This window comes from Arachis ipaensis, chromosome B08, assembly GCF_000816755.2.
Source record: "Arachis ipaensis cultivar K30076 chromosome B08, Araip1.1, whole genome shotgun sequence".
Lineage (NCBI taxonomy): Eukaryota > Viridiplantae > Streptophyta > Magnoliopsida > Fabales > Fabaceae > Arachis > Arachis ipaensis.
The window spans coordinates 24129613-24154710 of NC_029792.2; the positions used below are offsets into that span (position 1 = coordinate 24129613).

The 25098-nt window shown below is 40.5% G+C and overlaps 1 protein-coding gene across 1 annotated transcript; it reads left to right on the plus strand.

The window, feature by feature from the left end:
- On the plus strand, window positions 14640-15069 carry LOC110265271 (rRNA 2'-O-methyltransferase fibrillarin-like). The gene is made up of 2 exons (XM_021108189.1): window positions 14640-14977; window positions 15017-15069. The coding sequence occupies exons 1-2, from the start codon at window positions 14671-14673 to the stop codon at window positions 15067-15069; spliced, it is 360 nt and encodes a 119-aa protein (XP_020963848.1). The 5' UTR covers window positions 14640-14670.

The following is a 25098-nucleotide window of genomic DNA, read 5'->3' on the forward strand; positions in this document are numbered from 1 at the left end:
GCTCGGAATACTTTCTTGGTGAGTGCCTGTGCTCCGAGGTGGTTGCCACAGATGCCACTGTGTACTTCTTCTAAAACTTCTTTTGTATTAGAAGTCGGCACGCATTTTAATAGTGGTGTCGAAATCCCTCTCTTGTATAGAGTATTATTTATGATGGTGTAGTATTGTGCCTCCCGTTTTAACCTCTTTGCCTCCTTCTTATCTGTAGGGAGTGTTTCTATTTGGAGGTAATTAATTATGGGAGTCATCCATCCTTGATCTAGACCTGTTATGGCTAGGATCTTTTCTTCTTCCGAGATTGACGGGTTCTGCAGCATCTCTTGGATGAGACTTCTATTGTTGCCCCTGGTTTAGTGCTGGTTAACTTTGAGAGTGCATCAGCTCAAGCATTTTGTTCTCGGGGTATTTGGTGGATCTCATATTCCTCGAGTTGTCCAAGCTGTTCCTTGGTTTTGTCCAAGTACTTTTTCATGGTGGGATCCTTGGCTTGGTAACTCCCTGCTATTTGTGAAGTGACTACCTGTGAGTCGCTGAAGATGATAAGATTTTGAGCTCCAACCTCCTTAGCCAACTTCAAACCAGCTAGTAATGCCTCATACTCGACTTGGTTGTTTGAGGCAGGAAACCCAAATTTGAGGGAAAGTTCGATTTGGGTTCCCTGGTCACTTTCAATTATCACACCTGCGCCACTTCCAGTTTTGTTTGAGGAACCGTCTACATAGAGATTCCATTCTGTAGGGATTTCCGGGGTGTCTGTAAATTCTGCAATGAAGTCGGCCAGATATTGTGATTTGATGGCTGTCCGAGCTTCATATTGAAGGTCGAATTCGGACAACTCGACTGCCCATTGTAAGATTTTTCCTGCTAGATCTGTTTTCTGCAAAATACTTTTTATTGGCTGGTCAGTCCGAACCCTGATAATGTGGGCTTGGAAATACGGGCGAAGTCGCCGAGATGTTAGTATGAGAGCATAGGCGAATTTCTCTATTTTTTGGTAGTTCAGTTCGGATCCTTGTAGTGCCTTGCTGATGAAGTATACAGGTTATTGCCTGCTGTCGTCTTCTCAGACCAGTGCTGAGGCTACTGCCCGATTTCCTACTACGAGGTACAGTATAAGTGGTTCTCCTTCCCATGGCCGAGTTAGGATAGGTGGTTGTCCCAGAAACTTTTTAAAATCTTGGAAGGCCTGCTCGCACTCCGTTGTCCATTCGAACTTCTTTCCCTTCCTTAAAGTGGCATAGAAGGGGAGGGATCTTATTGTTGATCCAGTTAGAAATCTTGACAAGGCTGCCAATCTTCTATTGAGTTGTTGTACCTCTTTGACGCAAGACAGGCTCTTCATGTCGAGTATGGCCTGGCATTTAACCGGATTTGCCTTGATTCCTATTTGTGTGAGCATAAAACCCAAGAATTATCCGGCTTCTACTGCGAAGGTGCATTTTGCAGGGTTGAGTCGCATGACATGCCTTCTTATAGTGTTAAATACTTGGGTGAGGTTGGACAGTAACGTCTTTTCACTTTGCATCTTTATTAACATGTCGTCTACATAGACTTCCATGATTTTCCCGATGTGGTCTGCAAAGACCTTATTCATTAATCTCTGATACGTAGCTCCCGTATTTTTTAGTCGGAAAGGCATGACGATGTAGTAGTAGTTTGCTTTTGGGATTAAGAATGAAGTTTTTTCTTGATCGGGTGGGTACATCAGGATTTGATTGTATCCCGAATAAGCATCCATAAACGAGAGGTATTTGTATCCGGAGGAGGCATCTACCAGGGCGTCGATACTTGGTAGTGGATAAGGATCTTTTGGGCAGGCTTTGTTGAGGTCAGCATAATCGGTGCACATCCGCCACTTCCCATTTGATTTTTCCACAAAGACGATGTTGGCTAGCCATAGTGGGTACTTAACTTCTCTTATGAATCCTGCCTCCAGTAAAGCTTGTACTTGTTCTTCCATAGCTTGGGATCGTTCTGGTCTGAGCTTTCTGCATCTCTGTTGTACTGGCCGAGATCCTGGGTAAACTGCCAGCTTGTGGTACATTAACTTTGGGTCTATGTCCGGCATGTCTGCGGCTTTTCATGCAAAGAGGTTTAGACTTTCGTGGTAACAGCGGCGCATCATCTTCTGATATGCTTTTATTGTAGCTATTTCTTCTGTGGTTGGGAATTTCATGCACAGGTGTGGAGTCGAGACTACTGCACCGAGCTGATTTAATGTTGTCCGACCTATTAATGCATTGTAGGCTGAACTCACGTCGACCACAATGTAGTCTATTTTGAGCGTTCTTGACTGGTTTCCTTTTTCAAAGGTTGTGTGAAGTGAGATGTACCCGAGTGGTTAGATTGGAGTGTCTCCCAGTTCGAACAGGCTGGTCGGATATGCTCTGAGTTCTTTTTCTTCTAGACCGAGTTTGTCGAAGGCAGTTTTGAACAAGATGTCGGTGGAGCTTCCCTGGTCAACCAGTATGTGGTGGAGATTTGCGTGGCCAATATGATGGTGATGACCATGGGATCGTCGTGTCCTGAGATGATGCCAGCTGCGTCCTCCTTAGTAAAAGTAATTGTGGGGATGTTGGGTGTTTCCTCTTTTCCCTCAACATGATATACTTCTTTAAGATATCTTTTATGGGACGATTTGGAGATTCCTCCTCCCGCAAATCCTCCATGTATTATGTGGACGTGTCTCTCTGGTGTACGAGGTGATCGCTCAGTTCGTCGAACATATTCGTCCCTTCTTCTCTTTCTTTGCTCATCGACTCGATTGGCTAGGTATCGATCTAATTTTCCTTCTCTTACCAGTTTTTCTATGACATTTTTTAAGTCGAAGCATTCGTTGGTGGAATGTCCATGGATTCGATGGTATTCGCAATATTCAGTCCGATTTCCTCCTCCCTTTTTGCTTTTGAGTGGTCGAGTTATGGGTATTTTTTCAGTATGGCACACTTCTCTGTAGAGATCCACAAGGGACACCCGAAGAGGGGTGTAATTGTGGTATTTTTTGATCTTTTCCCCATGTTGATCTTCTTTCTTTTTGGACTCTTTATCCTTATCTCGGGAGGAGTAGGAGAATCCAGATTTTGAGGTCTCTCCTAGTCGAGAGTTTTCCTCCATGTTGATGTACTTCTCTGCTCATTCTTGCACTTCGTTCAGAGATGGGGGATATTTTTTTGATATAGATTGGCTAAAAAGTCCCTCTCGCAAGCCATTGATGAGGCCCATAATGGCAGCCTCTGTTGGTAGACTTTGTATGTCCAGACATGCCTTGTTGAATCTTTCCATGTAGTTGCGGAGACTTTCTCGATCTCCTTGCTTGATTCCTAATAGACTTGAGGCGTACTTAGCTTTGTCTTTTTGGATGGAGAATCTGGCCAGAAACTTCTTGGCTAAGTCGTCGAAGCTTGAGATAAACCTAGGGGGTAGATTGTCGAACCATTTAATTGCTATCTATGTTAAAGTAGATTTGTTTTAGGCGTTTTTGAAGTGCTTCCATGGCTTCCGTGTTTGGCGAATTCCTGTTTTTGTTAGGTTGAGGAGTGTCTTTTGGTGTAGTATCCGTGTTTTTGTGCGGCGTCCTATCTTCTAGATCAGAGTCGTGGTCGTTGTCAAGGTTGTCCGCCATGGTGATGGGATGACTTCCAGGTTCCCCAGCAACGGCACCAATGTTCCGAGGGTTACCTGAAACTGTAGGTCGATCTCGGATGAGATCTTCGGTGCTGGTCGGAGATGACGTATCCGGCTGATGTATGGTGGCTGAAGCTGCCGCGCCCGGCTTGTTGGACTGACAATGCTGCTGATCCTTTGTCACCGGAGGGTGGTGGTACCTGCAAGAGACTCCGATGCTTAAGTTAGCAAGGATATTAAGCAGGTTTTTAGTAGAATCAGAGTATGAGTTATACCTGGGTGCTCCAGTGTATTTATAATGGTGAGGAGTGAGCTTTCTGGGGATAAGATAGTTATCTTATCTTATCTTATCTTTGGGTGAGGTCATCTTATCTTCAAGGGAACCGCCCTTATCTTTCTAGGCTTTGGCTGCCTTTAGATCTGGGATGTGTTCCTTCGTTTGGGCCTTCTTTGGGCCTCAGTAGTGATTTGGCCGAGCTCTTGAAGGGGTCGGATAGTCTGACCTGAAGAGGTCGGTCGGCTTGTCGTTAAAACATCCCGGGTCGGACAGCTAGACCCAGGGTATGAATAGAACCTGTTGAAAAGAGTTAAGGAGTGATTTGGTTGGGACCCAAAAAAGGTGGCAAAGTCCAAGTTTTTAGGAAAATATTGCCGAAATTTCTATAAAATCCGAGACTTTGTTTGAAACATTATTTTAAAAATAATGAATTATGCTTTGAATTGAATTATTGATAAATGATTTATGTTTGAACTTATTTTAATATACAAAAATTATTATCTTTTGAATGTAATTTATTTAAGAAAATAATTATGTTTTAAAGTCCACTTAAAGATAAAAATTCTTACCTTTTGGAATTTGATTTAAGTAAACAGAATTGAAGGAGTTTTAGTGGATTTAAAAGAAACTTGAATTTTGAGTAACTAATTTCACTTGATGATGTTTTAGGAAAAAGTTTGAAATATTCTCTAAAACTTTGATTTAGTAAAACAAACAATTTCTGAGCCTTTGGAAACAGCTTTAAGAATGAAATTGAAAATTGGTTTTCGATTTAAAAGGATTTGGTTTTAGTTTAAGTAAGTTGGTTTTGAAATTGGTTCGGAATATTTGCATACATGACTTAGTTTTAGTTTAAATTCTATTTTATTTATTTAAATCAAGAAGCTGAGGTTTTAGAGATTTTCAATGAATTTAAGAAAATAAGTTAGGTTATTTTTTGCTAAAGTCTTGAGACTCTGTTGAGGAATCTTTTGGCCAAATCCTGATTTAGGACGAACGATTTTTGAAATAAGACATTGAGCCTGATTGATTGTGGATATTATTGGTATTGATGAGATATTGTTGGGTAGGCGTAAGGGCCGGGTTCGTCCCGCTTGTGCTGAGTTGTAGGTATAAGACCTGGGTTCGTCCCACTTATGCTGAGAGATTTGATATTGATGAGATTGTTGATAAGTCGCTTGCACGTGGCAAGGTCGGTGGTTAATCCAGCTTGTCGAGGTTGCGGCGCTCGCATTAGGACGGTGGTTAATCTCGCTTACGTGTAGATGTGAGATCGGAGGCAGAGTATCCCGCTCACATCCTTTCGGATCACAAGAGTGTGCCCGGCACTATATCCATGGGGGTTCCCGTATCTATATATGTGATCGAAAGGAAACATTCCCATAGAAATGTGTCGGGGTGGCAATTGAATCGACATTGTGATATCACAGCCAGTAGGATAGACATTCATCATTTGCATTTATGTGACATTGTTTGGGTGTGCATATTGTAATTGGTTTGCCTATGTGAATACTTATGTTTACTGCTAACTGCTATATTTGTTGTAATTGTTATTGATTGTGCTTGAACTACATTAATTGTGATGGTGTTTGATTTGTTGGTTTGTGATGAATTAGTTGATGATTGAGTTGATTGGGCCGGGGGTCGTGTTGGATTGGATGGGCCTGAGGCCGTGGATGGTATGTTTGAGGTCTAGTTCTACATAAAGCATATGACTGGTTCAGCATAGACTTAATGAACCTATGATTAGAATAGGATGATCATTTATATTGCGTAGGTAACTGCTTTCTTGGTTGTGGTCTAGAAAAGTATGAAAAATCAAACTCTTACAGCATAGACTTAATTGAACTTATGCTTGGGAAAAGTTGGTCATTCATATTGTCTAGGAAAAACTTTTAAGATTTTACAAGAAAGGAAAAAGGTTTTGTTTAATTTTGAGAAATCTACCAAGTCTTTAAAAAGGATTTCTGGATTTCGAATGTGAACCCATGGTTTTTGGAAAGACTCATAAGAGGAGCAATGATCACTGTACTTTAAAAATAGTTTTATTTTATGTATCTTATTATAGCAATTTCTGTATTGAGAACCAGCGAGGACGACGTTCTCACTCCCCTACAGGTTTTTTCTTTTCAGGATATGGAAGACGAAGTTTCAGAAGAGTTTATTTTATTTTTTGTTATTCGATATTTTTGTATTATCTTAGTTATTATTTTTTCCTCGCCTTTATCTTTATCAATTTTGTAAAAGGGATAGGAATTTGTGATATGTACGTTTGTAAGTTATTGTTATGCATATATAACTTTAAAGTATTGTATCTGATTTGTATGTATATATATGTATATGTTTTCAACGAAAAAGTATTCTTGAAAAAGGTTATGCGTATCTTAAATTTTAAACAGGCACCTATTTTAGTATTAAATATGTTTTAGAGTCATCGTAATACCCAAGATATCAAAGTGGTGTAGCCGGAAGCGTGATATTCGGATAGTGAGGGTGCTACATTTGTGGTATCAAAGCAGTCTTTCTTGTAGAGCCTGAGGAATGGATTGAATATGCTTCAGTTGCATACTCTGAACGTCTGTCATGTAGTAGTCTTGTTTGAATAATGAGAATTAGAGCTATGCACATGACGGTCTATTGATAATGCCATTAGTTTTGAATTGCATAATTCTTGGTATTGAGTTTGGCCGGCTTAAAACTAGTGGATTATGTATATGGAAGCACTAATGGGTTGTCATAGACGATATACGAGTAATAGGTAACGCGATTCATGGATTTTAGAAATGTTAGAAACTATTTCTCGAGGTTACTCAGTTATGTGTCTTGAATTTTGTTGGAGTCATGTGACTTATTCTTTCCTAGCATATCTTGAAGTTCTTGTTGTCTTTTCTTTTGGATAGTAGTTTGATTTTTTCAACCTATTCCTCTGTTCATATGCATTCTTATTTGATCCTAATTGTAGATGCTTGCTTGAACTCCTTGGTGTATCTGCTTTCCTTTGTTTGAACTTTTCTCTTGATTCAGGTATTCTTTGATATAGCTTTGAACTTGTCTTGATGCACTGTGCCTTTTATGTCCTTATTCCGAGTCCATTTTTAAAGAAATTGTGATTCATTTTTTCTCTTATTTGATAGTAATTACAACCAATTTTTAAATTTTTATAAAATCGCTTTTGATTCGATATACACTTATATATATAAAACTCTGAAAATTCCTTATACAATTTAAAAACTATTTATTTCTAATACCTCGCCTATTTTTTTACTGGTTTACGGAAATATACTTACTTTAAATACAACTTGACTTTTCTAATAACTTTATCACAGTTCTTATGCATATTTTACTTGCTTTTGTACTTAAGCATTTTTCAAAATTCTCGAAAGAAAGGATTTTCGCCTTTATCCCAATTAATCTTTGTTTGACAAACTTCACCTGAATTATTTTAATTTAAACTTGGTTTAGCATATTTATGCAATTGTTGTTCTTTTGAAAATTCGGACTCATATCTCTCCTTCTGAGAATGGACTAATTCCTTAAGATTTTATTTCTATGGATGTCATACTTGAATTCTATTTTAACTAATCTTTTACATCTTGTGAACATTACCATTAATCTCAGTTTTCTTTCTCTTGTGAATCTCATTCTTGTCTCAGTCAGCTTGATTTGTTCCAATTTAGTGCATTGTTTATCATCTCATTGTTTCTACCAGAGTTCTTTAGTCCAGCATTCTTTCTTGAGAATTTGCTATTGATGAGTTGATTTCCTTTTTAGTACTTCTTAATCTTCTTGAATATTCTTGTGAAGTGGTGATTTCAAGTATATTGTCGAAATTTTGTTTTGAACATTTAAAAGAAGTTTTGAATTCTCTTTGAATAAATTCCAAATTAAATTTTTCTGTTGCTTGATTGTAATTGAAACCATTCTTCAATTTTGATAAAGTTGTTTTGAATTCATCATGCACTTATCGTGCGTATGTGGAGATGAACTATTTCAGACACTCACGTACGCGGCAGTTGGCATGCGACGTAGACTAGCCTTTCTGTTTCGCGCACTTGCGTACGCGGAGGTGGCATGCGTAGGCGGAAAGGTGTTCGCATACGCGGAATCCTGTTTTTACTGAAAGTGTGTTTGCAAAAATTTTTACCTCGGATATTCTTTTCTAAATTGAGTTTAACTTCTTCTTCCATCTTTGCTATAACTTTTATATACGCTTGTTTGAATATGAACTTTGAGACTTTTTGAACAACCATTTGATTTTCTTCTGAGTTTTATGCTTGTTTTTGGTTAAGTTGTGCACCTAATTATCTTTCTAAAATATTTGAGAAAATATTTTTGCTCTTAACCAAACCGGTGTTCATTTTGTTTTAAAACTCTACATGATCAATCTCAACATGAAATTGTATTAACGTAATGCCACAATCATACTTTTGTTATATCTTTTACAAAGTGTTTGTTGCGCTCTTTTTCTTTGATAACGTGAAATAGATTTTGAAAAGTTTTTCACTCTTCATGAGCAATGGATTCAAAAGTATTTTTAATCCTACTCTTGGGTCTTGTAAGCCTTGTCTTCGGTTTTAGACATTCTTCTTCTGTAAAACTCACACTTCTTTAACTCAGCTTGATTTTGGTCAAACTACTGCACTGCTTTTCCTTTTATCGTTCCTATCGGACTTCTTTGATTCAGGTGTCATTTTTGAGATTTCCATAATGATTTTCTATCCAGCACTCTTCATTCCTTGTATATCCTTGATTGCTTGTGATCCCAACAAATCTTTTCAAGTCCTTGCGGATATTGTTCTTGTCTCTTGTCCTTTTCTAAGGTTTAGTACTTTCTGAGTAAACTCGAGAATTGTTTTGATGTCATGTGCGACCTTTAGGCATAGTAATGCGATGTGTTAGTTCTTTAAGACGTGGTATGTGGATATGGAAGGTGAAGCGGTAAGTGTCCAACGTTATGAGAAGTTGTGGGAGTTTCGTTTCTCGCAAATGAATTTGCGGATCTTAAGCTTGTGACCGGTTATGGGGTTGTGGAGTGATTGATGGAGTTAGGAAGTTGAAGTTCTGAAGTGGGTACAAGATATGTGAGCGAATTTTATACCCGTTGTTTTAATACCAGCCTGTTTCGTAACCTTTTGCCACATTAACTTTAGCTTTGCTTTGTGAACACCTATCTTGAATTGCACCCTATGTTTTTCCTCCAAGATTTTGTAAAGTTTTGAAACCATATAACCTTTTTGCATAAAGCCTATCTTGTATCTTCTGCCTTACACCATATTTTACCCTTATATTTAAATCTTATGGTTATCCGGTATTTGAACTTATATATGTGTGTGTGTGTGTGTGTGCGCGTGCGCGCGCGCGCTAAGATTTCTTACTTTTCTAAAAAGTATTTAAAAAGTAGATCACTAAAGCTATGTATTATTTTAATTTTGTATGTGTGTGCAAGCGTGCGCTAAGATGTCTTACTTTTCTAAAAAGTATTTAAAAAGTAGATCACTAAGGCTATGTATTATTTTAATTTTCGAGAACGAAATTTTTTATAAGGAATGTAAGACCCAAAACTTTTGAAAAGTTTATTATGAACTAATCTCAAATCATATATTTATTTACAGTTTTTAATTTCAGAAATTATTTTATTGAAGATAATTAAAGGCAGTTTTGATTAATTAGATTTGAAATAAATTAAGGATTTTTATCCAAACTCTATAATTATAGATTATTTTTTATTTACAATTTAAAGTTTTAGAAATTAAAAAATAACGAGGTTTGGCTATTTAAATTAGAATTTTATCTAATTTCACAATTATTGGATTATTTTCTATATTTAAATTATAAATTTGGTAGTTGTCAAATAAAAAGAATTTTATATGATCTGATTTTAGAGATTTAATTAGATTTCAAAATTTATACTCTATGCCCCAATTTTATTAAAATTACCTTACTCTAATTAAACCCAAAATCTCAATTTTATACACAAACCCTAATTCTATTAACACACACACTTTTTTCCTATTTTCAAATTGAAACTCAAACCCTAGCCACCACACTCAGCACAAACACACACACCCAGTACCCACACTCACGCACGCAGAATGAAAGAAAATGAAACAGAAAAGGGAATAGAGGAGAGGGATCTGCAAAGAAAGAAGAAAAGGGAAACGGGGAAGGGGACCGCCGAGGAAAAGGAGAGGAAGAGAGGGGGAGCTATCGCGCCACCACCCAGTCGCCGCCACCATCGTGTTATCGCCTCGCTGCCGTCATACCCGCAGGCATAGAGGAAGCCCGTCGTTGCCGTTGCAGCCCGTGAAGCCGACGCCGTTGCGGGTCCTAACTGAGGCGAGAGAGAAGGCCGCGAATGAGGAGGGAACCGCGCCGTCCAATCGCCGTCTGTGAAGCCTGGGTCGCCGTTGATGCTCGCCACCACCGTTTGTTCTCCCCACTGTCAGACGCCATCGCCGTTCGCGAAGAAGAGAGGGAGCTCGCTTTGCCGTCAGATCCGCCGTCAATTACGTCATTCCTCGCCGTTTCTGTTGCCACCGTCAGTGTCTCACCGTCGCCACTACTGCTGCTGCCATGGCCGTCGTGACCGAGCTTCTGCCGCCAAGATCCACTGTTGGTAAGGGTTTTAAGTTGGTTTTCCTTTCCATTGAGTTTAATTTCTGGGAACTTCATCGTTGGCTGTCGGGGCTGCCGCCAGATCAGTTTAGAGACCGTTGCTGTTTCATTTTTCTTATTTTAATAAGTGTTTATGTTTCGAAAACCCCTTTGTTAGTATACTGTTATGTTTGGATATAAACTCTGAGGTTCTGGTAACGTAGGGTCGTGTTCTGAGCGTTACATGTCGCCTTTAAGTTGCTGTGATTTCTACAAAAGTGATCAGGGGATGAGTTTGCTGTTGCTGTTGGCTTCGGGCTGAGAGAAAAGGTTTCGTTGACGCGTTTTGGGTTATGGTTTTGACTTGTTAAGGTAGGGGCTTTTTATAAAAAAATTAATTTATATAAAGTGGAATTGTTATAAATTGCTATGATGAGCGAAATGTTGTTATGGTGATTAAGTAAGTCTTATACATTGTCTAATTTGTCTTGGATGAATATGGTTGTCTGCTTGATTGAAATAATGTCTAATGTTGTTAAAATTGAGATTTTTGATTAGTTTTATTTTAAATGATCTTTATATTTAAAAGTCTGGATTTGGTTTTATTGGAAACTGATTTGGTCTTGAACCTGTTGAAAAGAGTTGAGGATTAGTTTGGTTGGGACCTGAAAAGGATGGCAAAGTCCAAGTTTTAGGAAAAATGCTGCCGAAATTTCTATAAAATCTGAGACTTTGTTTGAAACGTTATTTTAAAAATAATGAATTATGTTTTGAATTGAATTATTAATAAATTATTTATGTTTGAACTTATTTTAATACAAAAATTATTATCTTTTGAATGTAATTTATTTAAGAAAAGAATTATGTTTTAAAGTCTATTTAAAGATAAAAATTCTTATGTTTTGGAATTAGATTTAAGTAAATAGATTTGGAGGAGTTTTAGTGGATTTAAAAGAAACTTGAATTTTGAGTAACTAATTTCACTTGATGATGTTTAAGGAAAAGTTTGAAATATTCTCTAAAACTTTGATTTATATAACTGAAACAATTTACAAGCCTTTGGAAACAGGTTTAAGAATGAAATTGAAAATTGGTTTTTGGTTTAAAAGGTTTTGGTTTTGGTTTAAGTAAGTTAGTTTTGAAATTGGTTCAGAATGTTTGGATACATGACTTGGTTTTAGTTTAAATTCTATTTTATTTATTTAAATCAAGAAGCTGAGGTTTTAGAGGTTTTTAATGAAATTAAGAAAATGAGTTAGGTTATTTTCCTCTTAAGTCTTGAGACTCTGCTGAGGAATCTTTTGGCCAAATCCTGATTTAGGATGAATGACTTTTGAAATAAGACATTGAGCCTGATTGATTGTGAATATTATTGGTATTGATGAGATATTGTTGGTAGGCGTAAGGGCCGGGTTCGTCCCGCTTGCGCTGAGTTGTAGGCATAAGGGCCGGGTTCGTCCCGCTTATGCTGAGAGATTTTTGATAAGTCACTTGCGCCTGGAAAGGGCGGTGGTTAATCCAGCTTGTCGAGGTTGCGGTGCCCGCGTATGGACGGTGGTTAATCCCGCTTATGTGTAGATGTGAGGTCGAAGGTAGAGTATCCTGCTCATATCCTTTCGGATCACAAGAGTGTGCCTGCAACTATATCTGTGGGGTTCCTATTTCTATATAGGTGATCGAAAGGCAACATTCTCATGGGAATGTGTCGGGGTGGCAATTGAACCGACAATGTGATATCACAGCCAGTAGGACAGACATTCATCATTTGAGGTTGGTAGATTTGAGGTCTAGTTTTATATAAAGTATCTGACTGGTTCAGCATAGACTTAATGAACTTATGCTTGGAACAAGATGATTATTTATACCGCGTAGGTAACTGCTTTCATGGTTGTGGTCTAGAAAAGTATGAAAAATCAAACTCTTACAGCATATACTTAATTGAACCTATGCATGGGACATGTTGGTCATTCATACTGTCTAAGAAAAACTTTTAAGATTTTACAAGAAAGGAAAAAGGTTTTGTTTAATTTTGAGAAATTTACCAAGTCTTTAAAAAGGATTTTTGGATTTCAAATGTGAACCCATGGTTTTTAGAAAGACTCATAAGACGAGTAATGATCACTGTACTTTAAAAATAGTTTTATTTTACGTATCTTGTTATAGCAATTTCTGTAGTGAGAACCAGCGAGGATGATGTTCTCACTCCCCTACAGGTTTTTTCTTTTCAGGATATGGACGACGAAGTTTCAGAAGAGTTTATTTCATTTTCTGTTATTCGATATTTTTGTATTATCTTAGTTATTATTTTTCCCTCGCCTTTATCTTTATCAATTTTGTAAGAGGGATAGGAATTTATGATACGTACGTTTGTAAGTTATTGTATGTATATATAACCTTAAAGTATTGTATCTGGTCTGTATGTATATAAATGTATATGTTTTCAACGAAAATGTCTTCTTGAAAAAGGTTATGCATTTTTTAAATTTTAAACAGGCTCCTATCTTAGTATTAAATATATTTTAGAGTCGTCGTAATACCCAAGCTATCAGAGTGACGCAGCCGGAAGCGTGACGTTCGGATAGTGAGGGTGTTACAGCCCCTACCTTGAATACTCGAAATCTGAAAGCTATACAGCGTGTCAAAAACCCCGAAGCCTCACCGAACGAAAACCCAACTTCCACGGTTCGCTTTCTAGTCACCGATATCACTAAATTTGCTTCCCAGAACATATATCTCACTCTAATTCCACATAAATATCACAAAATCAAACTAGGATTCATAATTATCATTGATTAACAAGATTTAGTAGTTTCATACCTTACCAACGATCGTTTGAGACAAGACCCAGCAAGTCTCCAAGGTTAATTCGACCCTAAAGCACAAAAATCACATAATCCTTCAAAATCAAACCCTAATTTCGAACTTACAAGGAGGAAGGCTGAGCGAGAAATAGCGAGGTACTTACCAAATTTTTTAGTGGGTTTAGTAGAGCTCGACGTGGTGGTCGCATAGCCGCAAACGGTGCGGCAATCGGAGCTCTGGACTGAAAGTTATATGAGATTGAAGGTGAGGTTAGCGTTTAGAGTTTTTGTTTCCTCCTCCCCTGAAGCTTTCAACGTGTTTCTGTGGTATATGGAAGGAAAAAACCCGAATTAATGGGTTTTATATAATGGGCCATGGGCTCGGTTTGGGTCCGGTTCAACTGGTTCGGCCCGTTCGACCTAACTTTAGACCAAAACCTTTAAAATTAGTGTCAAAACTCATATTTTAATTATTTCTACTCTTCTAACTTATCAAATTTAATTTTTCAAATTTTTTTAATTAAAAATTAATTTATTGATTAATTATTTACTAATTACCCGGGGTTTACACCTTCAGTCATGGATCTTTTGCCGATTCCTTGGTTTGCAGCCTGATGGATTTGATGTCTTTCATTGGTCATTGGCATCGAGGTACTTGCTATTTATTAATGTTGTGTTTGTTAATATTTTCTCAATTTATTTTTGTTGTTGATGAAATGTCTTGGGTCAAAGATGGTTAGGTTATCAGCCAACTTTGAGTAAGAAGGGACCTCGAGTCGCGCCTTGGAGGCTCAAGATAGATGTACTTCAGGCTGGGAATGTGATTATTTAGGGTTTTAATATATTTATCGTTAATGTTGTTATCTTGGCATTTTTACTGTTTATGATGACATGTGATAACTATTTCTGTTCATGGTTTGCGTGGATGCTATATAGCTCGCCTGATGTCATTTAGGTGGTGCATCTCGAGACACTGGAGTTACAGCATATGGTGTTGTGGAGGGTTGCGATGGCATTGATCAACTTTACTATCATATAATGGCTTCAAGTGGATTGGGTGCTACCGCAGCTTGGTGGAGTATAGTATCGATCTCGTGCCGTACTCGATATCAATTTCTTGATGTTGAAGGATGGCAGAGGCAGAGATTGGTGGTTTTCCAGTACTTTACAGAGTTGACACATTCATTGGACCAACAGGGCGCAGCATGTGTTACAGTTTGATGTTGTTCCAAACCCAGGATCTTCACATGCATATTTGGAGTGGTAGCATGAGCATGGCATAAGATTCTTGTCACCTGAGCTCCTCCTCGATGACACCAGGGCAGTTGCAATCCCGGTGAGGCAATGCAAAGAGGTCCAGGATAAGTTCCTAATATGGATCAGGAGCCTGATATCCCAGACAGACGTTGTGTTGAGCAAAAACGTCGTGTTGGGATACGTTTGAGTCAGCGTGAGTGGAGGTGGCTCGACGATGCGATTAATGCATTGCAGGGCAGGGGTCGAGGCCATAGAAGAGCTAGGGGTCATGGCCAATGGGGAAGTAGGGATGGTAGTCGAGGTAGAGCTCGACGTAGAGGGAGAGGCAGAGATGATGGTGACGACGGTGGTGATGGTGAAAATGATGCTGGAGATGACAGGGGTGATGACGGTGGTGATGGAGGTGGTAGAGGAGCACACGATGGTGGAGATTATAGTGGGCTGGGTGGTGGAGATAGAGGAGGTGGCGGAGGACATGATAGTGCATTTGCTGGTGGTATGGGTGGTGGTGGGTGATGAGCGGATAATTTATACACTTTTTGGCATTGTTTTTACATAGTTTTTAGTATGTTTTAGTTACTTTTTATTATATTTTTATTAGTTTTTATGAAAAAATCACATTTCTGGACTTTACTATGAGTTTGTGTGTTTTACTGTAATTTCAGGTATTTTTTGGCTGAAATTAAGGGACCTGAGCAAAAATCTGATTCAGAGGCTGAGAAAGGACTGCAGATGCTGTTGGATTCTGAGCTGCACTCAAACGCATTTTTCTGGAGCTACAGAAGTCCAATTGGCGCGTTCTTAATTGGGATGGAAAGCTAACATTATGGGCTTTCCAGCAATATATAATAGTCCATACTTTTCTCGATATTTGATGGTCCAAACTGGCGTTCAACACCAGCCAGAGACCCTTTTCTAGCGTAAAACGCCGGAACTGGCACCAGAACTGGAGTTAAACGCCTAAACTGGCATCCAAGCTGGCGTTTAACTCCAGAAAAGGCCTATGCACGTGTAAAGCTTAATGCTCAGCCCAAGCACACACCAAGTGGGCACCGGAAGTGGATTTCTGCACTCTCTGCACTTAGTTACTCAATTTCTATAATCCTTAGTAACTAGTTTAGTATAAATACTAGTCTTTCCTATCGTATAAGAAGAAGCTTATGCCAGTTTTCACATTTGGAGCCTGGCCACATGGCCATGCCAAGACATTTTTCTCTTATGTATTTTCTACGGTGGAGTTTCTACACCTCATAGATTAAGGTGCGGAGCTCTACTGTTCTTCATGAATTAATGCAAGTACTATTGTTTTTCTTTCAATTCATGCTTACTTCTTCTCCAAGATATACTCTCGTACTTAATTCAGTTAAGTCAGAATGAAGGGGTGACCCGTGACAATCACCCGCTATCTTCGTTACTCGCTTAGCCAATATCCGCGTGCCTGACAACCACAAGCGGTCTACATGATGTTCAATGTAGTTATTGGACGACAGCTAGAGTATAGTCTCTTGGGTCTCTGATCCACGGATTTGACTTGCCTCTCCTGACAACAGAGCATTCGAATCCGTGAGATTAGAACCTTCGTGGTAGAGGCTAGAACCAATTGGAGCATTCCTGAGATCCAGAAAGTCTAAACCTTATCTGTGGTATTCCGAGTAGGATCTGGGACGGGATGACTGTCACGAGCTTCAAACTCACGAATGTTGGGCGCATTGACAGTGTACAAAAGGCTAGAGAGATCCTATTTTGCACAAGTGAGAACCGACAGATAATTAGCCGTGCGGTAGCTGTGCCTGGTATTTTTTATCCGAGACAAGAGATCCGACGGTTGATTAGCTGTACAGAAACCGTACCTAGACCATTTTCACTGAGAGGACAGATGGTAGCCATTGATAACAGTGATCTACCAACATACAGCTTGCCATGGAAGGGAGCACGCATGATTGGATGAAGACAATAGGAAAGCAGAGGTTCAGAAGCAACAAAGCATCTCCAAATGCTTATTTGAAATTCCCACCAATGAATTACATAGGTATCTTTATTTTAATTTACGTTTTATTTATCTTTCAATTATCAAAACTCATAACCAATCGAATATGGCTGACTAAGATTTACAAGATGACCATAGCTTGCTTCAAGCCGGCAATCTCCGTGGGATCGACCCTTACTCACGTAAGGTTTTTGTTCTGAGGGTTACCTGAAACTGTAGGTCGATCTCGGACGAGATCTTCTGTGCTGATCGGAGATGATGTGTCCGGCTGTGAGTGGAGGCCGGAGCTATCGTATCCGACTTGTTGAGCTTGGCTGCACTGCTGATCCTTCGTCACCGGAGGGTGAGGGGTACCTGCAAGGGACTCCGATGCTTAAGTTAGCAAGGGTATTAAGCAGGTTTTTTGTAGAATCAGAGTATGAGTTATACTTGGGTGCTCTAGTGTATTTATAATGGTGTGGAGTGACCTTTTTAGATAAGATAAGTTAGTTATCTTATCTTATCTTTATCTTTGAGTGAGGTCATCTTATCTTCAAGGGAACTGCCCTTATCTCTATAGGCTTGGGCTGCCTTTGGATTTGGGTCGTGTTCCTCTTTCTGGGCCCTTTACTAGGCTTTCCTAGCAATTTGGCCGAGCTCTTTGAGAAGAGGTCGGATAGTCTGACCTGAAGAGATCGGTCGCTTTGTCGCTAAACATCCCGGGTCGGATAGCTCGTCCCAGGGTATAAACAGTTTTATTACTTGGACGACAGTTCATACCCTGGGTCGAGATGTCTGACCCGAGATGATTAGCGTCAAAGCGACCGACCTCTTTAGGTCAAACCATCCGACCTCTTCCCAAAGAGCTCGGACAAATCGACAGGACAACCCAAAGAGGGCCCAAAATTGAGGAACACGACCCAAGTCCAAAGGCAGCCCAAGCCTACAGAGAGAAGGGCGGTTCCCTTGAAGATAAGCTGACCTCACCCAAAGATAAGATAAGATAAGATAACTAACTTATCTTATCTAAAAAGGTCACTCCACACCATTATAAATACACTAGAGCACCCAGGTATAACTCATACTCTGATTCTACTAAAAACCTGCTTAATACCCATGCTAACTTAAGCATCGGAGTCCCTTACAGGTACCCCCACCCTCCGGTGACGAAGGATCAACATCACCAACAAGTCCAACAACTCGGATGCGGCGGCTCCGGCCACCACAGCAGATCTCATCCGAGATCGACCTACAATTTCAGGTAACCCTTGAAGCATTGGCGCCGTTGCCGGGGAACCTGGATGTCATCCCACTGCCATGGCGGATGACCATGACAACGACTACGACTCTGATCTAGAAGACAGGACGCCACACAAAAACGCGGAGACTACACCAAAAGATACTCCTCAACCCAACAAAGACAAGAATTCGCCAAACGAGGAGGCCATGGAGGCACTTCTAGATCACTTAAAGCAACTCGAAAAAGAGGTGGTGCATCATCGAGAAGCTGAGAGAGACCTACGAAGGGAAGTTAGGCGACGCCGCGAGTTAGAGGACAAGCTCCTAAAACTTGAAGTTGATCTCAAGGCCAAAAATACTCGATCCGGGCACGAAGACGACCCCCGTAAGGACCAAGACCCATTCACCAAAGAGAGCATGAGGACCAAAATCCCAAAGGACTTCAAACTTCCTGACATGACTTTGTATGATGGCACAGCAGATCCCAGCCATCATCTCAATAATTCCAGAAGTAGAATGTACCTCACCGACGCCTCAGATGCAATTCGCTGCAAAGCCTTCCCGACTACTTTAACAATGACAGCAATTAAATGGTTTGACAATCTACTTCCTAGGTCCATCTCAAGCTTCGACGACTTAGCCAAAAAGTTTCTAGCCAGATTCTCCATCCAAAAAGATAAGGCTTGGCATGCCCCAAGTCTATTGGGAATCAAGCAAGGAGATCGGGAAAGTCTCCGCAGCTACATGGAAAGATTCAGCAAAGCATGTCTGGACATACAAAGCCTACCAACTGAGGCCGCCATTATGGGTCTCATCGATGGCTTGTGAGAGAGACCTTTCAGCCAATCTATATCGAAAAAACACCCCACATCTCTGAACGAAGTACAAGAATGAGCAGAGAAGTATATCAACATAGAGGAAAACTCTCGACTAGGATAGACCTCAAAATCTGGACTGACCTACTCCTCCCGAGATAAGGATAAAGAGTCCAAAAAGAAAGAAGATTAACATGGAGAAAAAATAAAAAAATACCATAATTACACCCTTCTTCGGGTGTCCCTTCTTGATGTCTACAGAGAAGTTTGCCATACTGAAAAAATACCCCCAGCTCGACCATTCAAAGGCAAAAAAGGAGGAGGAAATCGGACTGAATATTGCGAGTACCACCGAATCCATGGACATTCCACCAACGAATGCTTTGACTTAAAAAATGTCATAGAAAAACTGGTAAGAGAAGGAAAATTAGACCGGTACCTCGATAATAGAGTCGATGACCAAAGAAAAAGAAGAAGGAACGAAGATGACAGACGAACTAAGCAATCACCTCGTACACTAGAGAGACACGTCCACATGATACACGGAGGATTCGCAGGAGGAGGAATCTCCAAATCATCTCGCAAAATATATCTTAGAGTAGTATATCATGTCGAAGGAAAAAAGGAAGCACCTGACATCCCCACAATTACTTTTACCAAAGAGGACGCATCTGATATCATCTCGGGACACGACGATCCCATGGTCATCACCATCATACTGGCAAACGAAAATCTCTACCGCACACTGGTAGACCAAGGAAGCTCCGCCGACATCTTGTTCAAAACAGCATTCGACAAACTCGGCCTGGAAGAAAAAGAAGTCAGAGCATACCCAAACAATCTGTTCAGACTGGGAGACACTCCAATTCAGCCTCTCGGATACATCTCACTACACACAACCTTTGGAAAAGGAAACTAATCAAGAACACTCAAGATAGACTACATCGTGGTCGACGTAAGTTCAGCCTACAACGCCTTAATAGGTCGGACAACATTAAATCAGCTCGGCGTAGTTGTCTCGACCCCACATCTATGCATGAAGTTCCCAACTACAGAAGAGATATCTACCATAAAAGCAGACCAAAAGACGGCGCGTCGCTGTTATAATGAAAGTCTAAATCTCAGGGGCAGAGGAGAAGAATTCCACACCATCGAACTCGGTGGAGTTCAGAGGCGGGAAGAACTCCGCCCACAACCCGAAGGTGAAGTAGAAAAAGTCCAGATCGGAGATGTCCCAGACAAGACAACCAATATCGGTACAATCCTAAATGGAGACACAAAAGAATCACTCGTACAGTTCTTACGAGATAACGTCGACCTCTTTGCATGGAAGGCTGCAGACATGCCAGGCATAGACCCCGAGTTAATGTGCCATAAGCTAGCAGTTTACCCAAGATCTCGGCCAGTACAACAGAGACGTAGAAAGCTCGGACCAGAACAATCCCAAGCTGTTGAAGAGTAGGTGCAAGCTCTATTGGAGGCAGGATTTATAAGAGAAGTCAAGTACCCACTATGGCTAGCTAACGTCGTCTTGGTGAAAAAATCAAATGGGAAGTGGCGGATGTGCACCGACTACACTGATCTCAACAAAGCCTGCCCAAAAGATCCTTATCCACTCCCAAGTATCGACGCTCTGGTGGATGCCTCCTCCGGATACAAATACCTCTCGTTTATGGACGCATATTTGGGATACAATCAAATCCCAATGTGCCCACCCGACCAAGAAAAAACTTCATTCTTAACCCCAAAAGCAAACTACTACTACATTGTCATGCCTTTTGGACTTAAAAACGCAGGAGCCACTTACCAGAGATTGATGAATAAGGTCTTTACGGATCACATCGGAAAAATCATGGAAGTTTATGTGGACGACATGTTAATAAAGACACAAAGTGAAGAGACGTTACTATCCGACCTCACCCAAGTATTCGACACTATAAGAAGGCATGGCATGCGACTTAACCCTGCAAAATGCACCTTTGCGATAGAAGCTGGCAAATTTTTGGGTTTTATGCTCACACAAAGAGGAATCGAGGCAACTCCGGATAAATGCCAGGCCATACTCGATATGAAGAGCCCGACTTGTGTCAAAGAGGTACAACAACTCAATGGAAGATTGGCAGCCTTGTCCAGATTTCTAGCGGGATCAGCAACAAGATCTCTCCCCTTCTATGCTACTCTAAGGAAGAGAAAGAGGTTTGAATGGACAACAGAGTGCGAGCAGGCATTCCAAGATTTCAAAAGATTCCTGGGACAGCCACCTATCCTATCTCGGCCACGGGAAGGAGAACCACTTATATTATACCTCACAGTAGAAAATCGGGCAGTAGCCTCAACATTAGTATGAGAAAACGACAGTGGACAACAACCTGTATATTTCATCAGCAAAGCATTACAAGGATCCAAGCAGAACTACCAAAGAATAGAAAAATTAGCCTACGCTTTCATACTAACATCTCGACGACTGCGTCAGTACTTCCAAGCTCACACCATTAGGGTTCGAACCAACCGATCCATAAAGAGAATTTTGCAGAAAACAGACTTAGCAGGCAGAATCTTGCAATGGGCAATCGAGTTGTCTGAATTCGACCTTCAATATGAAGCTCGGACAGCCATCAAATCGCAATACCTGGCCGACTTCATTGCCGAATTTACAGACACCCCGAAAATCCCTATAGAATGGAATCTCTATGTAGATGGTTCCTCAAATAAAACTGGAAGCGGTGCGGGTGTGATAATAGAAAGCGACTAGGGAACCCAAATCGAAATTTCTCTCAAATTCGGGTTCCCTGCCTCAAACAACCAAGCTGAATATGAGGCGCTACTAGCTGGTTTGAAATTGGCTAAGGAGGTTAGAGCTCAAAAGCTTATCATCTTCAGCGACTCACAAGTAGTCACCTCACAAATAGCAGGGAGCTACCAAGCCAAAGATCCCACCATGAAAAAGTACCTGGACAAAACCAGGGAACAACTCGGACAACTCGGGGAATATGAGGTCTGCCACATACCCCGAGAATAGAATGCCCGAGCTGACGCACTCTCAAAACTAGCCAATACCAAACCAGGGGGCAACAATAGAAGCCTCATCCAAGAAATGCTGTAGAACCCGTCAATCTCGGAAGAAGAAAAAGTCCTAGCCATAACATGTCCGGATCAAGGATGGATGACCCCCATAATTAACTACCTCAAAACAGAAAAGCTCCCCACAGATAAGAAGGAGGCAAAGAGGTTAAAAAGGGAGGCACAATACTACACTATCATAAACAATACTCTGTACAAAAGAGGGATTTCAATACCATTGTTAAAATGTGTACCGACTTCCAACACAAAGGAAGTTTTAGAAGAAGTACACAGTGGCATCTGTGGCAATCATCTCGAAGCACAGGCACTTACCAAAAAAGTACTTCGGGCTGGATTTTATTGGCCAACTCTACAAAAAGAAGCCACATAATTCGTAAAGACATGTCCACCATGTCAGAAACATGCCAACTTTCACATTGCCCCGCCAGAGAAGCTCATCAGCGTAACCTCACCCTGGCCATTCGCAAAATGGGGACTCGACCTTCTCGGACCTTTTCCTCAGGGATCGGGACAAGTCAAATTCCTTATAGTAGGGGTAGACTACTTCACAAAATGGATCGAGGCAAAACCTCTAGCTAACGCCACTGCTCAAAGAAGTCAAAAGTTCCTATATAGAAACATTGTCACAAGGTTCGGGATTACATACTCCATCACCACAGACAATGGCACCCAATTAACAGACACAGGCTTCAGAAAATTAGTGGCCGACTTGAACATAAAACACCAATCCACTTCCATAGAACATCCCCGGGCCAATGGACAAGTCGAGGCTGCCAACAAAGTCATATTGGCCGGTCTAAAACGGAGATTACAGGACACAAAAGGAGCCTGGGCTGAAGAGCTCCCACAAGTCCTATGGGTATATCGAACAACGCCATATTCCACCACAAAAGAATCACCCTTCCGATTAACATATGGAATGGAGGCAATGATCCCAGTGGAGATTGAAAAAGGATCGCCTAGAATGATCCACTATAATGAAGAAGCCAACTCCCAACTTCAAAGGGAAGAACTCGACATACTTCCAGAAATCCAAGAAAGAGCTCAGATCAGGGAAGAGGCATTAAAACGTCGAATGGCTTCGAGATACAATCAAAAGGTAGTGCCACAAATTTTTGCCGAGAACGACCTCATCCTAATCCGAAATGATATCAGAACAACTCGACCTGGAGAAGGGAAGCTGGCAGCAAATTGGAAAGGACCCTACCGAGTCATAGAAGTACTTGGAAAGGGCTGCTACAGACTGTCCGAACTCGAAGGATGAGAGCTTCCTAGGTCATGGCACGCCTGCAACCTAAGAAGGTACTATAGTTAGGAATGATAAAGGATCTTAGGACAAGGCACACTCTTTTTTCTGAAAAGGTTTTTTAATGAGGTGCCAAGCCAAAGACCTACAAGTCGCCCGACTTAGAGGTATAAAACCCCCCACATGTATATATCTGCATTTCCTTTTGAATAAAATTTGTTTAGATCTTCTACAAATTCTCAAGAAGCATTAATCTGAAATGCTCATCGTCCGATTATAAAGCCACAGATCGGCAGAAAGTGAAAAACCAAATTCACTGCACGATCTTGACAAAGATCAACAAAGATGAAAATCAAATTCATCAAAAGGTCGACCAAACGAGGATTAAAACTAATTTCTACAAAATCGGCAAAGATGAAAACAAAATAATGCAAGAAGTTATTGAAAGTGATCCATAGAAAGGACCTGACGAGGTCTTAATAAAATGGATTGCTAAAAAATAACTCAAAGAATGGCCGACGTAAAGAAGTCGGACCAGTCACAATAATCAAAGTTATAAAAGTAATCCCTGGAAAGAGGTCTGGCCAGCCCTATAAAAGAGGATTACTATAACTTAGAATAGCCAGACATGATGAAGTCGGCCCAAAACGTAAAGTTATAAAAGTAATCTCTAAAAGAGACCTGACAAAGGTCCAAGAAAGAAGATTACTAAAATAACTTAGAAGGGCCCGACATGATGAAGTCGGCCCAAAACGTAAAGTTATAAAAGTAATCCCTGAAAGAGACTTGACAAATGTCCAAGAAAGAGGATTACTAAAATAACTTAGAAGGGCCCGACATGATGAATTCGGCCCAAAATGTAAAGTTATAAAAGTAATCCCTAAAAGAGACCCGACAAAGGTCCAAGAAAGAGGATTACTAAAATAACTTAGAAGGGCCCGACATGATGAAGTCGGCCCAAAACCTAAAGTTATAAAAGTAACCCCTGAAAGAGACCTGACAAAGGTCCAAGAAAGAGGATTAATAAAATAACTTAGAAGGGCCCGACATGATGAAGTCGGCCCAAAACCTAAAGTTATAAAAGTAACTCCTGAAAGAGACCTGACAAAGGTCCAAAAAAGAGGATTACTAAAATAACTTAGAAGGGCCCGACATGATGAAGTCGGCCCAAAACCTAAAGTTATAAAAGTAATTCCTGAAAGAGACCTGACAAAGGTCCAAGAAAGATGATTACTAAAATAACTTAGAAGGGCCCGACATGATGAAGTCGGCCCAAAACATAAAGTTATAAAAGTAACCCCTGAAAGAGACTTGAACAAAGTCCAAGAAAGAGGATTACTAAAATAACTTAAAAGAGGTCGGACAACAAAAGTCCAACACTCCCAAAAAACCTAAAAAGGTACCAAAACAGATGCAGACAGAGATGTTACAAAAAACACAAGTTATAATAATAACAAACTCAAGAGGCTACCAAAATCAGCCCCAAGAGCTTGGAAACTACTTTGTTTTTCAAGATTAAGTTGCTGAACGAGCAACTAAGAAAGTATCAAATGTCAGCAACCACCATCTACAAAATAAAGAGTTCAAAAGCCCACAAGCCGGGCTATCTACACAAACATTTAGAAAAATTATTTAAGAAGGCTTCTCAGCATCAACACGAGGTGGAGGAGGACGAGTCTGAAGAGGCACTGCATCCACTGTCCCGTCATCCCGATTCAAGATTTGACAATCAGGATCTAATTCGGGATGACCAACCTCAGATAAAGGAGCTGAAGAAGTCGGCACAACAGAAGCTTTGGCGGCAGACACAGAAGGGGGTTCAACGTCATCATCATCAGGGTCGTCAGGGACAATCTTACCGTCCTTTACAACGCTGTCCAGGCTGAAGGGAGTAAGGTCAAGCTCGGGGGCAAGAACTTGAACCTGCTCCTTTAAGTTCTCATAAGCAGCATTTACGCTGCGTACAAGGTGACCCTGGCGCTCGACATAATCAGCCCGGGCAGGCTCCAACTCCTCCCTGAGACGCATCACTTTCCTGTAGGTCGTGACATAGCTTTCCTTGTGCCTCAATGCCGTGTCTTCAGCCAACTTTACAGAAGCTGCCAAAGTAACAGAACTAGCCTTTTCGCCCTCCAATTCCTTCCCCAGCTTGGTCACTTTCACTTCAAGCTCCTCCTTCAAACCCTTTATTCGGTCGA